The sequence below is a fragment of the Anser cygnoides genome, chromosome 2 (genome assembly GCF_040182565.1).
Source record: "Anser cygnoides isolate HZ-2024a breed goose chromosome 2, Taihu_goose_T2T_genome, whole genome shotgun sequence".
Classification (NCBI taxonomy): domain Eukaryota; kingdom Metazoa; phylum Chordata; class Aves; order Anseriformes; family Anatidae; genus Anser; species Anser cygnoides.
Genome location: NC_089874.1, coordinates 98,704,912 through 98,718,534, shown reverse-complemented (window position 1 = coordinate 98,718,534; position 13,623 = coordinate 98,704,912). Strand labels below are relative to the sequence as shown.

Genomic DNA, 13,623 nt, shown 5'->3' with positions numbered 1-13,623 from the left:
GCTGGAATTCAACACTCTGAATTAAAATGAAATTAATCTTATCTAGCATTATAACATTATTAAAAACACATATTTTAATTATTATACAGTTTGTTTCTTAGTTTTGGGACCTTCAGCAGACCTGTCTGGGACAGTTGAGGTAACTAAAATTATAGTATTTTCATCTGCATGGTGCATTAAGATGACACATATGTTGGTCTCAATTCACTATTTACAGAAATATTCTGTAGGCAGATATTTTGATATTATTTCAATTATTTCAGAAGGAGTAAAATGAGGACAATCCATAATGAAAAAATATTTTTTCCTTCTCTTGATGTTTCTATAACATCTACTGATTGTACATTTGAGAGGTAACATTGCTGAGAAGAGCAAGTTATGAGCATATGCTTTGTTAGGCAATACTGAACCAGCTGAATATCTATGCAGTCTGCAGGGGTAGTTGTAGTGTCTGACTTAGAGAAGTGCTAGCTATACTCAGATACTTCTCCTTAGAACAGATAAAGTTTTTGCTCCTTCAGCACATGGCCAACTCCACAGCTTATTCAGCTTTGCTTCTTTCAGGTTATTTAGCTTCTCTTCTTTTAGCTGCATTTTCAGTTTTCACTGATCTGAGAGAAGGATATAGCTTTTCTGATCTTTGGTGTTTTCTTCTTCTTAAATCTTTTGCCAGGATGTGGAGGATCATATGCAGTAGCTGCATTTATACTATTAAATAAAATCAGGTCAGGGCCTGTTCTCTGACTGTAAGGTCAAGTGACCTGCCAGCTTGTGTTCATATGGTTAAGCTTTCTCTCTCACAGCCTCATCCACACTGTTTAGGACTGTCTGACTTTCTTTCTTTTTGGTTTCACAGCAACAGAGAGTTCCTAGAAGGAAAACTTAAAGTTAACTTTTGCAGCTTTTAGCTAGTTGAAGATAGGCCCAGATTGATAGGTCTTTATGCAGCTCATGGCTCACAGCAGAAGAGATAGTCAGCTCTAGGTCTGGAGCAGGAAACTGTCCATGAAACTCAACTCTGTCTTTTCATCAGTTCTTTGCCCACAGCTTCATCTGTACCTACAATGTATATGGACTAATATACTCAACTGGGCTTGACAATTCTGTTTTTTCCCTGTTGGGAATCAGGCAGCCAACCTAAGCCAGGGGACTGCTTATTTAACAAGAACAGTAAGAACTATAAAGAAGAGGGAGTTTTGCCTGCATATTACCCTTGGACTTGTATGGTCCTGATAGCAACCTGATCAGTTTGTCTTTTTCAGATCCCCTTTTGAGGGCTTTTTTCATCTTCTGTTTTTCTGAATGACTGCACTTGGAGCTTTGTACTCTTTTGCTTACTCTGTTTTAGTATAACTAATCTCCACTGATTTGAGAGGTTTTCTTTGTGGCACAGTGTCACTACATACTGGCTTACAGAAGCAGTAAATCATGTGGCTAATCCGCTACGATAAAAAAAAATAAGAAAAAAAAAAAAGCTTTCTTTTTTCCTTCCAGAACATTCCCTGTCGTGCCATTTCAATGGGTCAGGGCCAAGAAGTCCATGCAAGGCGCCTGTTAAATCAGTGCATGCAAGACGGAGGATGGCTTCTTCTACAGAACTGCCACCTTGGCTTAGAGTTTCTTAGTGAATTAATGGACACCATCACCACAACAGAAACTATGAATGAAGGTTTCAGGACCTGGATCACTACAGAGGCTCACCCAGAGTTTCCTATTAATCTTTTGCAGTCATCTATCAAATTTACTAATGAACCACCTCAAGGTAGGAAAACATGCTTTTTTGGAGGGGTCTAAGCTGGGGGGGGGGGGAGCTTGATTTTATTTCTCCTCTGTATCACTGTAATCTGTGCAATGTTTTAGTCTTTATTCTCTGTTGTTTCATTAGCTAAGTACAGCACTATGTTAGTCACTCTTGCAATGTATAAAGCATGACCCTTTCAGGGAGAAAATGGATTTGTTTTGTAACAGAAATTGATAGTGATTTTGTTGTTTGGGTAGACCCTGTGGATCATGTCAGCGGTCCTTTAGTGCATGCTTAGTGCATGCCATCACTCTTTTCATGCCATCCTGTTAAACCCAGCCAAAGATGCAGAGAAGAACTGATCCTATGCTCTACTGGGTAAGGAAATGGAAGGGCTCTTCTGAACATTCAACCTAACCCTTCCTAGTTGCAGTATGTAGCTGTGGCTGTTGCATCTTGTTATGTCATCTGGCACTGCTGAGAAGAGTCTGATCCCAGCATCTTTGTTACTGTCCTTCAAGTATTTGTGAGTAGCTACTGAATCACCCCTTAGCCTCTGTCACTGCAAGACAGTAAATAATAAACCATGGTAGATCTGGATACTGGGGTTTACTTAAGAACCAGTGAAATTAGGGCTTTTAGGCAACATGATTATTTTAGACACTTTTTCATGCTCCCACAGCCACACAGCATTGCACTAATTTGGTCTTGACTTCCCTTCCCATCACAGATATCACAGCTGGTCCAGGAAGGTCAGAGAGAAAGTCAGCAGGAAGGCATGCTGGTTTCATGCTGTGTAGCTGCATGCAGCTACCAGTCTTGAACATTACTGGCCAAGGTCCCTGGGCATCCTCTGATATTTGTCTTCATATGTCTCCTCCATCTCTGGGACCTTGACCTACTTCTGGGATGTTTTCTTTGGCTAGCATGTTCTTTTTGTGCTTTTCTGCACTGTAAAGTCTTCAGTTTTCCTAACTGTAATAGTCTATGAACAGAGGCACAATGTGTGATCAGCCTCCTGACTGGTAGTTGTGACTTACATCATTCTGACTCAGCCAATTTTTGTAGCCTGTACCAGTTACAGCTGCCAAGTAAAAGGTTTATGCTTTAGAGTTTAAAATTTCAGTTTTGGACTGTCACTGTCCCACATATGTACACATAGTTATCTGCAGCTTTTCAGTGTTCACAGTTTAAGCTGTTTTTTGCATACCTATTTTTGTAGGTCATGCACTTTCAGCACCCCACCACATTTATAGGCTTCTCCCATTTCTCTTGTATGCCGAAAGTGGATGTTGTGTCTGAGGGGAAGCCTGACCAGTGCTAAGGAAAAAGTGATAAGAACTTCCTTTAATCTTCTGGCTATGCTCCTTCTAAGGCTGCCTACTATCTGGTTTGTCTTATTGGCTAGGAGAGTGCTATTTTGTCTTGTAGTCATCCTGGCATCTGCAATAACCCTGAGGTGCTTACCAGTAGGACTCGGCCAGTTGGATCCCAGCTTGTGCAAGTGCATGGAGTTAGTCTGCCACAGTTGTTGTTGAACTTCATGCAGGTTCTGTTGGCCAAGTCTTCAACTTTATACAGATTCCTCTGGACTGCTGCTCTGCCATTTGGTATATCAGCTACTCTTTCTATTTTAGTATTGTCTGCAAATTTGTTGAGGTTGCCCTTTATCTCCTTATTCAAGAAACTGATGAACATACTGAACAATATCTGTTCCTGGTGTACTTTTCCTCTTTTTCTGGCTGCCAGAAAACTGTAAGCCATTGATTACTTACTAATCTTTGAAACTAGTAGGCAACCTGCTGGCATTCTATGATGAGGTGATTGGTTTAATGGATGAGGGACAGCAAACAGTGTTTTTTATCTTGACTTGAAAAAGGCTTTTGACACGGCTTCCCATAACAACCTTACAGACACACTAATGAAGTAGGGATTACGTAACTGGACAATGAAGTAGACTGATAACTGTATGAAATGCCAAGCTCAAAGGGTTTTGGTCAGCTGCACAAATCCAGCTGGAGAGCAGTCACTAGTGATGTACCCTAGGGATCAATATTAGGGTCAACAATGTTTTAAATTATTTAAATGTTTAAAATTTAATATGTAATTTATATATATATATAAATGCTTAAAATAAAATGTTTATACTTTTAATTAATAACCTGGACAATGGGAAAGAGTGCAGCCTCAGCAAGTTTATAGATGAGACAAAGTGGGAAGAAGGGGTTGATACACCAGATGGTCATGTTGTTGTTCAGTGGGAGCTTGACAGGCTGGAGAAATGGGCTGACAGGAATCTGCTGAACTCAACACAGAGAAATGCCAAGTACTCCGCCTGGGGAGAAAGAAATCCATACAACCGCACACAATGGGGCTGACCAGCTGCTAAAGCAGCTTTGCATAAAAGGGCCTGGAGCTCCTGATGGACATCAAGTGGAACATGGGCCAGCAATATGCCCTTGGAGCAAAGATGGCCTGCAGCACCCTGGGCTGCATTAAGGAGATCATTTCTGGAAGGTGGTGGGAGGTGATACTTCTCTACTCAGCCCATGCTGAGAGAATACCTGAAGTGGTCTCTCCAGGTTTGGCCTTCCCAGCACAAGAAAAACATGGACATACTGGAATAAGGTCAGTGAGGCGCCACAAAGATACTGAAGGGATTGGAGCAGATAAGGAAAGGCTGAGGGAGTTATGATTGTTTAACTTTGAGGAGAGAAGGGTCAGGAGGCATCTTATCATTGCATATAAATGCATGATGGGAAGGAGTAAGGAAAACTGCAAGACATCGGTGCCAAGTGAAAGAAGGAAAGGCGATGGACTTAAGTGGAAAGCCAGGAAATTCCAGTTCAGCATTAGAAAAATAATTAACCCAGTGTGAGGGTGGTCAAATACTGGAACAGCTTGTGCAGAGAGTTTTAGAGGCTCCATCTTCAAAACCCACCTAGATAAGGTGCTGAATGATCAGCTGGAGTTGATCCAGCTTTGAGAAGGGGTGTTGGGGAAGGTGACCACCAGAGGCTCCTTCCTTGCCTCACCTGTTTGGTGTGATTCTGTGTGATACGAAACAGCCAGTTTTTTTAAGTAGTCTGTAACCTATTGCTGTCCTGCTGTTGACTGCCGCTCTCTTACCCAAATTATGTTGCTATCTGCAGATGTCATTTATGTATTTATAGAAGAAACTTTACTATACTGCCTTATGTCTGCTCATTGTGTATGATGAGGGAAGGCTGTATTTGTATTTTGGACTCTGGCAGAAAGAAATCCTTAAGTCTGACACTCTTTTAACTCTCTCATTTTTGACTGTAACACATTAATTTGCCCTTCATTTATATGTGTGTTTTACCACTGATTTCAGTTAATGAAGTCTGTAGGAGCTGAGAATTTTTATCCAAGGTCAAATTTAATCCCTCAGTCATTTAAAACTCTTACTTTCAGTATTCATCCTCCTTTGCACTTTAGTAAGATTTCTACAGTGTTTGATTGCTGTAGAAGACACTTTCCGTGTATATACTTCACCTTCAAGAGCAGTCTCCTGATAAAAATTTCTTACCTCTTTCTCTTCTCTTCCACCCTTTTTTATTCAGCCTTTTTTATTCACCCTTTTTTATTCATTATTTTATTTTAGTTGCACTGTGATCCCTCCTTATCATTCAAATCACAAATCAAATCTATCAAATGACAACACCCTATAATGCCAAGAAGCAGTGTTCTAATCCATACTATAGCTTATTTACAACTTGCTCTTAATAACAGAAATATGCCTGGGGTAAAATTTAAGTCAAGATTAAATATAAACAGTTTTAGTGTTCTGATACTGTCCTGCTACACTGGTAACATGATGTGATAAGATTCTTTGCTTGATGAATTCCTCTTGATTCTGGAGCTTTATTCTAATAATATGTTGAAAATGTGTTTCCTTGAATATTGTTCTGCAGGATCTTTGTGAAATAGGAAAGAAGCAAAAAGTCTCCTCTTGTATCACAAGAAGTACAGTGACTTGGCCATTCTATTTACTGCACTTGAAATCTATCTTTTTAGTCTTGTGTTAAGCTTATTAGGTGGAAGGTATCATAAGACAGACCTGGCGTGAGTAACTCACGCTTGGTGTTGTCTGGCAATGGAGAGACTATGCTTCAGTAACACTGCCAGAAAGCATCTGCTATTTACATATTCCATGGAAGCTGAAATTTTGTCAGTAACATCTGCCTGAATCTGTTCCCGGTATATGAAGCTTCAGTGCTCCAACAAACCTCCCCAAGTATTAATATTTCCACTATGAATTTAGGATCTTACCTCATCTACTTGGTGCCAGTTTAAGAAGCTGCATACAGAATTTTGAGATTGCTGTAGGAATGGAATCTAAATAAATTATCTTTGGTAGAACCAAATTTCATTTTATATGTAAATATTGAAATACAGACTACTAGATGTGCAGTTTCATTTGACATGTTAGGTGTCTTTGTCAGTCGTTGAATAGTTATGTTTATTATTCAGTTGTTACTGCTGACATTTGGAATATGGTTACTTAAGTGCAATTCCTTCTGGATTCCAGAATTTAATATAAACTCCGGTCTGTCATCTTCTACATGAAACAAAATGTAGTTGAACTTTGCCTGGTATGACCAGCTGAACAGATAATTGATTCAGAGGGATTATTTGAAGCTATATATAGCTATATATAAGATAATAATGTAAATTGGAGGAGTGAATCCTCCTTAGCAGAAGTTGGAGTTATCAATTCCATACATTTTTTTGCTAATATATAACATTTTTATACTTATTTTCCAGGTGTGAAAGCTAGCTTAAAACGAACATACTCTGCTATTACTCAGGATCACCTAGAAGTGAGCAACATGCCACAGTGGAAACCACTGCTATATGCTGTAGCATTTCTTCACACAACTGTTCAGGTTTCAAATTGTTTCTTATTCTTCTGTCATGAAGCCACGTTTCATTTGTTAATTAATATGTTAGTAATGAAAAACATATCTATATGTAAAGCCTATATTGGCAAATTAATATAAACAGAATAAGAAAGAAAACACGCCTCTATTACTGCACCTGTCTGCACATGTTGTTCTTGTCCCTCCAACAGGGATGGTATTTCAGAGTCAAAAAGGACAGTCAACCAATTAACAGTTAGATTACTCTTCTGTTAAAGTCTTTGGGCATGACTGTGTGATCTATCTTTTAACTAACTGGTTTGTACTAACACTTTAAACCATAAAAGCACATTAAAGAAATTTACAGCTTGGAGAGGAAGACCCTAGTCTAGAAACTACTGCTTTCAAAATGAGAAGGGGTGACGAGGTAAATATAAATCCTTCCTTCACTGAAACCTACAGGAGGAAATGAAGGTGGAAGATGGTTCTGGGTCTTGCTGTTCAGGAGTTCTATTAAAGAAAGTGCTTGATGGATTAACCACAACTTTTCATTGTTCTCTTGACAGATTTTTCAGCATCCTTAGTTTATGTTTGTTACCTAGTTAATTTAATTTTATGGCATCCATGCTCTGATCCATTGTGGTCCAAGTGGCAGCCTGTGGTGTGCTTGCCTTTGGATCATCTTTTTGGAGGTAATTAAGAATATTAGATACTGCTCTAATATCCACATACTGCTAGCTGCATCTCTAAATGAAGCAGCTTTTTCTGTCTGCACGTGCAGGGGCTTCACTGGTATGAATGTCCATAAAAGAACCACAAAAAATAGTCATGGCTGATGGATTTTGGACATCCTTTCCTAAAACAGCACCTTCATTTTTGAAATTAAAAAAATACAGTTCTAGACTCACAGATTCACTGCACTTAAAAAAGAGGGTATTTTCTCTGTGAAAATGTTTATATTCCTCTTTTTTTGCTCATCTCTGTCTACTGATGATAATAAATGAAGAAATATTTAAGTACTAGATAATTAATCAAGCATTTGGCCTTGTATGCATTAAGTGATTTTTTTTTTTTTTTTTTTGGTGGTGGAATACAGCCCAGCATATTTCATGTATTTTTCTGCACTCAGTCTTTTCTCCAGAATTAGTATCTGCCTTTTACCTTTAATTCTGTCTGTCTTACAGGAAAGAAGAAAGTTTGGTCCACTGGGCTGGAATATTCCTTATGAATTTAATCAGGCAGACTTCACAGCCAGTGTGCAATTTGTTCAGAATCATTTGGATGACATGGACATTAAACGTGGAGTGAACTGGAGCTGCGTTCGCTATATGCTTGGGGAAGTACAGTACGGTGGCCGCGTAACTGATGACCTTGACAAAGCACTGCTGAATACATTTGCAAGAGTATGGTTTGGAGAGCATATGTTTAGTGACAAATTTTGTTTCTACAAAGATTATATTATTCCAAAAGGGAAAACAGTTGAAGACTATCTCCAGTACATAGAGCAATTGCCAGTGATTGATACACCTGAGGTAAAATAATTTGAAGTATTAAAGAGTTTTTATCAGAAAAAATTGTTTTCCAGAGCCATGAGTGTACAGGCGGAATTAGCAGGCAGATCAGTAGGGGTACTTTTGTAGTGGGTGTCTATTAAATATCTGCTAAGCAGGAAGATGAAGTAGATGTTCAGACACTTAGAAGAAGTCTCACATTCATGTGCCCTGGTCCTGTTGGGCAAGATACAGACTTACTAGAGTGAGTCCAGCAGATGGCTGTGAAGCTGATAAAGGGACTGGAGCATCTTTCATATGAGGAAAGGCTGAGACAGCTGGGACCCTTTAGCCTGCAGAAGAGAAGGGTCATGGGGAGATCTTATAAATATGTATAAATACCTGTTGGGAGGGTGTAAAGAAGACAGAGCCAGACTCTTTTCAGTGGTGTCCAGTGAAAGGACAATAGGCAATGGGTGTAAATTAAAAACCAGGAAATTCAGTCTGACCACAGGAGAACACAGTGAGGGTGGCCAAGTGCTGGCACAGGTTTACCTGAGAGGTTGTGAAGTTGCAATCTTTGAACATGTTCAAAAACCCAAGTGGGCACCATTCTGGACAGCCTGCTCTAGCTGAGCTGTTTGAACATGTGGTTTGGATTAGATGACCTTGACAGGTTCTTTCCAAGCTGAACTTGATTTTGTGACTCTGCATGGGATAGAGCAGACATGAGTAGAAAGAATTAATGAATAAAAAGTCCGTATAGTCTCATTTTACAAGTTATACTTAGGACATTATTCTGTTATGAGGACTGGGAGAGATGGATGTTGTCATGAATTGATGGAGTAAGGTGCAGGGTAGCTCCTGGTTGCAAACATTTTTACATGACCCAGTGTGTGTATACTGAAGTGGTCACATTCACTGGAGGATTGCAACTTCCTATTCCCACTAATACAGTTACAGGTGTTGAAGTCAGTTAAAATTGAAATAGAAGTGAATGTTATGGGTTTCTGTCTCATTGATGTTAAGTTGATAAATGCCTTTATGGGTAATTTCTATTAAAATTAAATAGACAGGACTGAATAGAAAAAAAATGAATTTCTGCTACTGATAATGTACTGGGTAAGAGGCTGAGAAGATTCCATGCTCATAAAACAAATTTTTCAAGGTTTGAATCTCTGAAGGTAGTGAAAGCAGATGCAAGGGCATTTGTGCTGATAAAGATGCACCTTTTACCATTGACTTTTATGTGAATAGGATGAAGTCCAAGAAAGCAAACATGTATTTCTCCTTCACATTTTCACAAGTTAGAAAGAACATGTCTACTTTCTTCTGTCTTCTAAAATCTGTCAAAATTGCTCATGGCAACCTTTAACCTTTTAAGCTCTCAGTTGTCTTTGTTCCACAAAGGATATTGTGCTAGTCAAAACAGTGTATCTTTGTTTCCTCCCCTTTCCACTTTTTGTTGAGAAGGAAAGATTGAATAAGTCTGATTGCTGTATCCTTGCTCTTTTGAAGAGATTTCAACCTCTGATCAGAATAAACACTGACTTCTGAAGAGGGTGATTGAACTCAGCAATCCCTTTGAAAATGACTTTGATTTCACAGGGGCATAGAGCATTAGCAATTGGTTTTGAGGATTTATCAGGCTGAAAAAAAACAACTGAAAGACAGAATCCAATGTCACTTTTTTAATCAAAATTTGCAGAGATTTTGGTTCACAGGGAATGAGAAATTGGGCTCCTTGATTAATTTACAGGACCTCCAGGACACTGCTCCGCCCATTGTTTTACTTCTCTGGTTTCTGTGATCATATATCACTTGCATGAACACCTAGCAGCAGAGATTTTTTTCAAAGTGTAACATCCCTGTCTTTGTCAATATTACCCCAGTTATGAAATTAGCCCTTGGTCTAGCACTGCAATTTACATTCACGATAGAAGATCTTTTTTTGTATTTCTAACTCAGGCTACAGCATTGCCACAAAATCTGCAACAAAAACAAACAAGCCCTTATTCTGCAAGAGCACAAGCAGAAAAGAGTGTATCTTCAAATGTGTATGTCATCACGTGATGATAGAATATGAAAGCAATAAAATGCATTGATATTTTCACTTTTTACAGCTCTAAGTATACAGGTTGAGGTAACTGCTGTCTGTAAAACATGTTAAATCCTGCTTGGAATCTAATTCTGTGCTAGTTTTTGTCCCACATTCTCTCACAGCCAATAGTAGGTCTGCACTGTGTTCTTTGTGCTGTGGTGTAAGGGTCAGATCCACAGATTGTGTATATCAGCTTTGCTAGCTTTGACACAAGTGCAGCCACTTATATCCCTTGCCTTTAAGTTTCTAGATTTACAAACAAAAATACTGCACATGGCCCTTTTTGTTCTGTACTCAAAGTGTGTAAATATTGATTAGTAGGAGTATCTTCTTAGAATATGCTAATTCTAATATACAAAACCACATAACATGAGACAGAAAATTGCTTGGCATTGGTGCTCAGTTTGGGGGTAAGCATTCCTCATTGTTGGATCAGTGGTTCAAAGTTTGTTAGAGATAATTAATAGCTATAATTCAGTGAGAGCTTGTGAAATAAGTTACAGTCCAATTCCTCCTGGATGAAAGTTGCAATCCACCTGACAATCAAAGACTTGCTGATATTTCAGCAGAGGTTTCTGAGAAAGCTATTATCATTTAAACAAAGGGCAGCTTTGCAGTAATTCTCTGCTAGATGTATCTTCAATAAAATAATTCAGTTTCAAAAGAAGGAGAAGTAAGGAATGGAGGACTTAAACCGAAAATAGCACAAAACATAAAATATCCTAAATATTATCACCAGTGATAAAATCTCTGAGTACTTCAAATGTGGGCAGTGTTCTATTCACTGTGCTTCATGCTATATAAGCCTAAGAGACTGAGTGAAACAAAATGTATTAGAATTGGCAGTTGGTCTGATTGTTAGGGACATCTACTCGAGCAGGTACAATAGTAGTAGATCTGTAGAGAGAAGTTAGTGGTAAGGGGTCAGTGTCTGCATACGACATGTTTCCAACAAGCTCTAGTCTCATCCAGTGGAAAGGAATCAGTCTGTGTGCAGCATGATCCAAAGCCTGCTTTGTGATAACAATCAGAAGATCAGATCAAAACCACACTCATCGTTTGAATGAAAATGCAGTTGTAGATGCAACCTGTGTTAATGTTTCTGTATAATTTGGGCTTGGTTCTTGTCCGGTTAAATGGGTGGACTTCCACTGACCTGTTCCTGTCTATTATGTTATAGAGCTGTAGATTTTCTTCCTTGTTTATCTGTATTCATGGGTTCTTTCAGTGATAAATTTTTAAAAGGAAAATTGCAATTTTTTCCTATTTTTTTCCCTTTTTCTTTAAGGTATTTGGACTTCACCCTAATGCAGATATAACTTACCAGACTAACCTGGCTAACGAGACATTGAGTACAATAGTAAGCATCCAGCCCAAAGACAGCAGCACTGGAGGAGGGGAAACCCGAGAAGCAGTGGTGCAACGTCTTGCTGATGAGATGCTGGAGAAGTTACCTCCAGATTATAACCCTCATGAGGTATGTGCTGCTTTAGAGATACAGATGTTTTATGTATGTATGCATATTCATGTTTTATGCGTTTTATTGTGCTTCTTTCTTGAATTTAAATGACACGTTTTAAAAACCTCCTAAAATTATGCATAGTGCTTCAGAAGTCTGTTTTGGTTTATCATCTAAATAATTCCTACATCAGAAACATATATTGCAAATACCATAGTCCACTTAGTGAGTTACCTTGACTCAGAATAGCCACTGGAGACTTCAGAAGGTCCTCTCCCTCCTCAGTAGCTTAGAGGAGGATACCAGCAGTTATACCTTCCAATTTACCTACTTTTATTAGGATACCACCATTATGAATAGTGTTTTTTATCACTGCCCTTTTTTTTTTTTGTTTGAGCCATAACAGATGTATTTGTCAATATTTTCTCACATTTTCAATTAACAGTCTTATTAAATGAAAAACTCCAGCACAAAGTACTCTTTCATCATTTTGTAAGTGTGGATCTGGTGTATTACCACGTGTTTCCTGAACAGTAACTCTTGAAACTCCCCCTTTCCATGATTTTATTATTTACAACCGTTTCTACTGATAATGCTTTTTCCCCTGCTTGCAGTCCATGCTTCTTGTAGACTGCCCAGTATGCAGTATTACAGCTTGTTTTGTTATACTGTGTTTTCTGCACAAACTGCAATGTCCACTTAGGGTATGAACAGTAGTCCTGGGGCCCTGGCATTATTTCTCATATTCTGTTCTACCATTCATCTTAGATTTAATGTCTTGTATAAATCACTGACTAATTCAGCTCAGAACTTCTCTTTTCATTTCCCTCTTGGCAAGCTACTTTAAATTTGCAGCTTTTCCTTTATGAGCTTTCCTAGCACCTTTCTCTATATAGTTATTTTTCCAGCCATTCCTGCTTGTGTATCCCTTTTCTCTCACATGCTTACTGAGTATTTCCCAATGGGAGTATATTAATCATTTATTGTAGAGCTTGTTTTGGAATTAAGTCAGTTTTCTAGTTTTCACAGTTATTTAGTAATAAATAAATCATCAAATATGTTAAATACTAAATAAATTTATAGTGATTATTAACTCTTAATTATTGATTTAATATATTTAATAATTTGCACTTTGAATCTGTACTTATAGTCTGCACTTCGGATTGTTGTCAGTCCTTTTCTCTTATCCTTCGTATTGGAGTAAAGATGTTAAAGATGTTTCACTGAACTAATTTCTAGTTTTATTCAGTTCTTTTTTTTTTTTCAATTTGCAATAGAGATAGAATATTGAATACCTGTGTAGCATGTATAGTTTTGGCATATTTGTAATATATCTTTTGAGATATTGTTTCCAAGATGTTTCCCAAATCCTCCAAAGAACTATTTCTTCATTCCTTTGTTAAATTGCCAAGCTTTTTCCTCCTGAAGAATTTGTAATATTTAGAAGACACTAACAGTACTGAACTTTTGATTTCTTCTGCTTAATCTTGGTCTCATTCACTCTCATTCATTCTTAGTTTCATTCACTCAGGTTATCCATACAAAATGGAGAGTAGGCCTCCCCTTTTCAGTCACTCCCTCAATTGTCTTAGCTTTGCAGACAACCAGTGATGGAGCCAGGGACTGTACTGAAGGACCAAGAGTCTGGAGGGTGTCTTCTGAAAGCTCAAGCCTGTACTCTTAACTTGTCTCCATTTTAGCACTGTATTTTGGTACAATACGTACTTTCCCAAGTGATGGTAATAAAAAATCACCACCAATTATTTTCATTGCCATTTTGTCATCCAGTAATACGACAAGCTATTATCTTTCTCATGATCTGCCAAGCGTACATGCATGATTTTATTTTCTCATAAGCAATCATCTATATAATGATTCTCACAATTAGATAGCTCTTTGCTTCTGTACTGCTTCTCTGACATCTTCTCTGAGCTTCGAGGAAACCTCTT

The 13,623-nt window shown here is 38.2% G+C and overlaps 1 protein-coding gene across 3 annotated transcripts in view; it reads left to right on the top strand.

The window, feature by feature from the left end:
• The window catches only part of LOC106036018 (dynein axonemal heavy chain 5-like), a 151,916-nt gene that overhangs the window by 116,825 nt on the left and 21,468 nt on the right, over positions 1–13,623 (top strand). For all 3 annotated transcript variants that reach the window (XR_010829567.1, XM_066992676.1, XM_066992678.1), the window contains exons 69-72: positions 1,495–1,762; positions 6,530–6,651; positions 7,809–8,156; positions 11,504–11,692. Coding sequence is in view for 2 of the 3 variants with exons in the window: in XM_066992676.1 (XP_066848777.1) it covers positions 1,495–1,762; positions 6,530–6,651; positions 7,809–8,156; positions 11,504–11,692 (927 nt within the window). In the remaining variant the exon portion in view is untranslated. The remainder of the gene's footprint in view (positions 1–1,494; positions 1,763–6,529; positions 6,652–7,808; positions 8,157–11,503; positions 11,693–13,623) is intronic.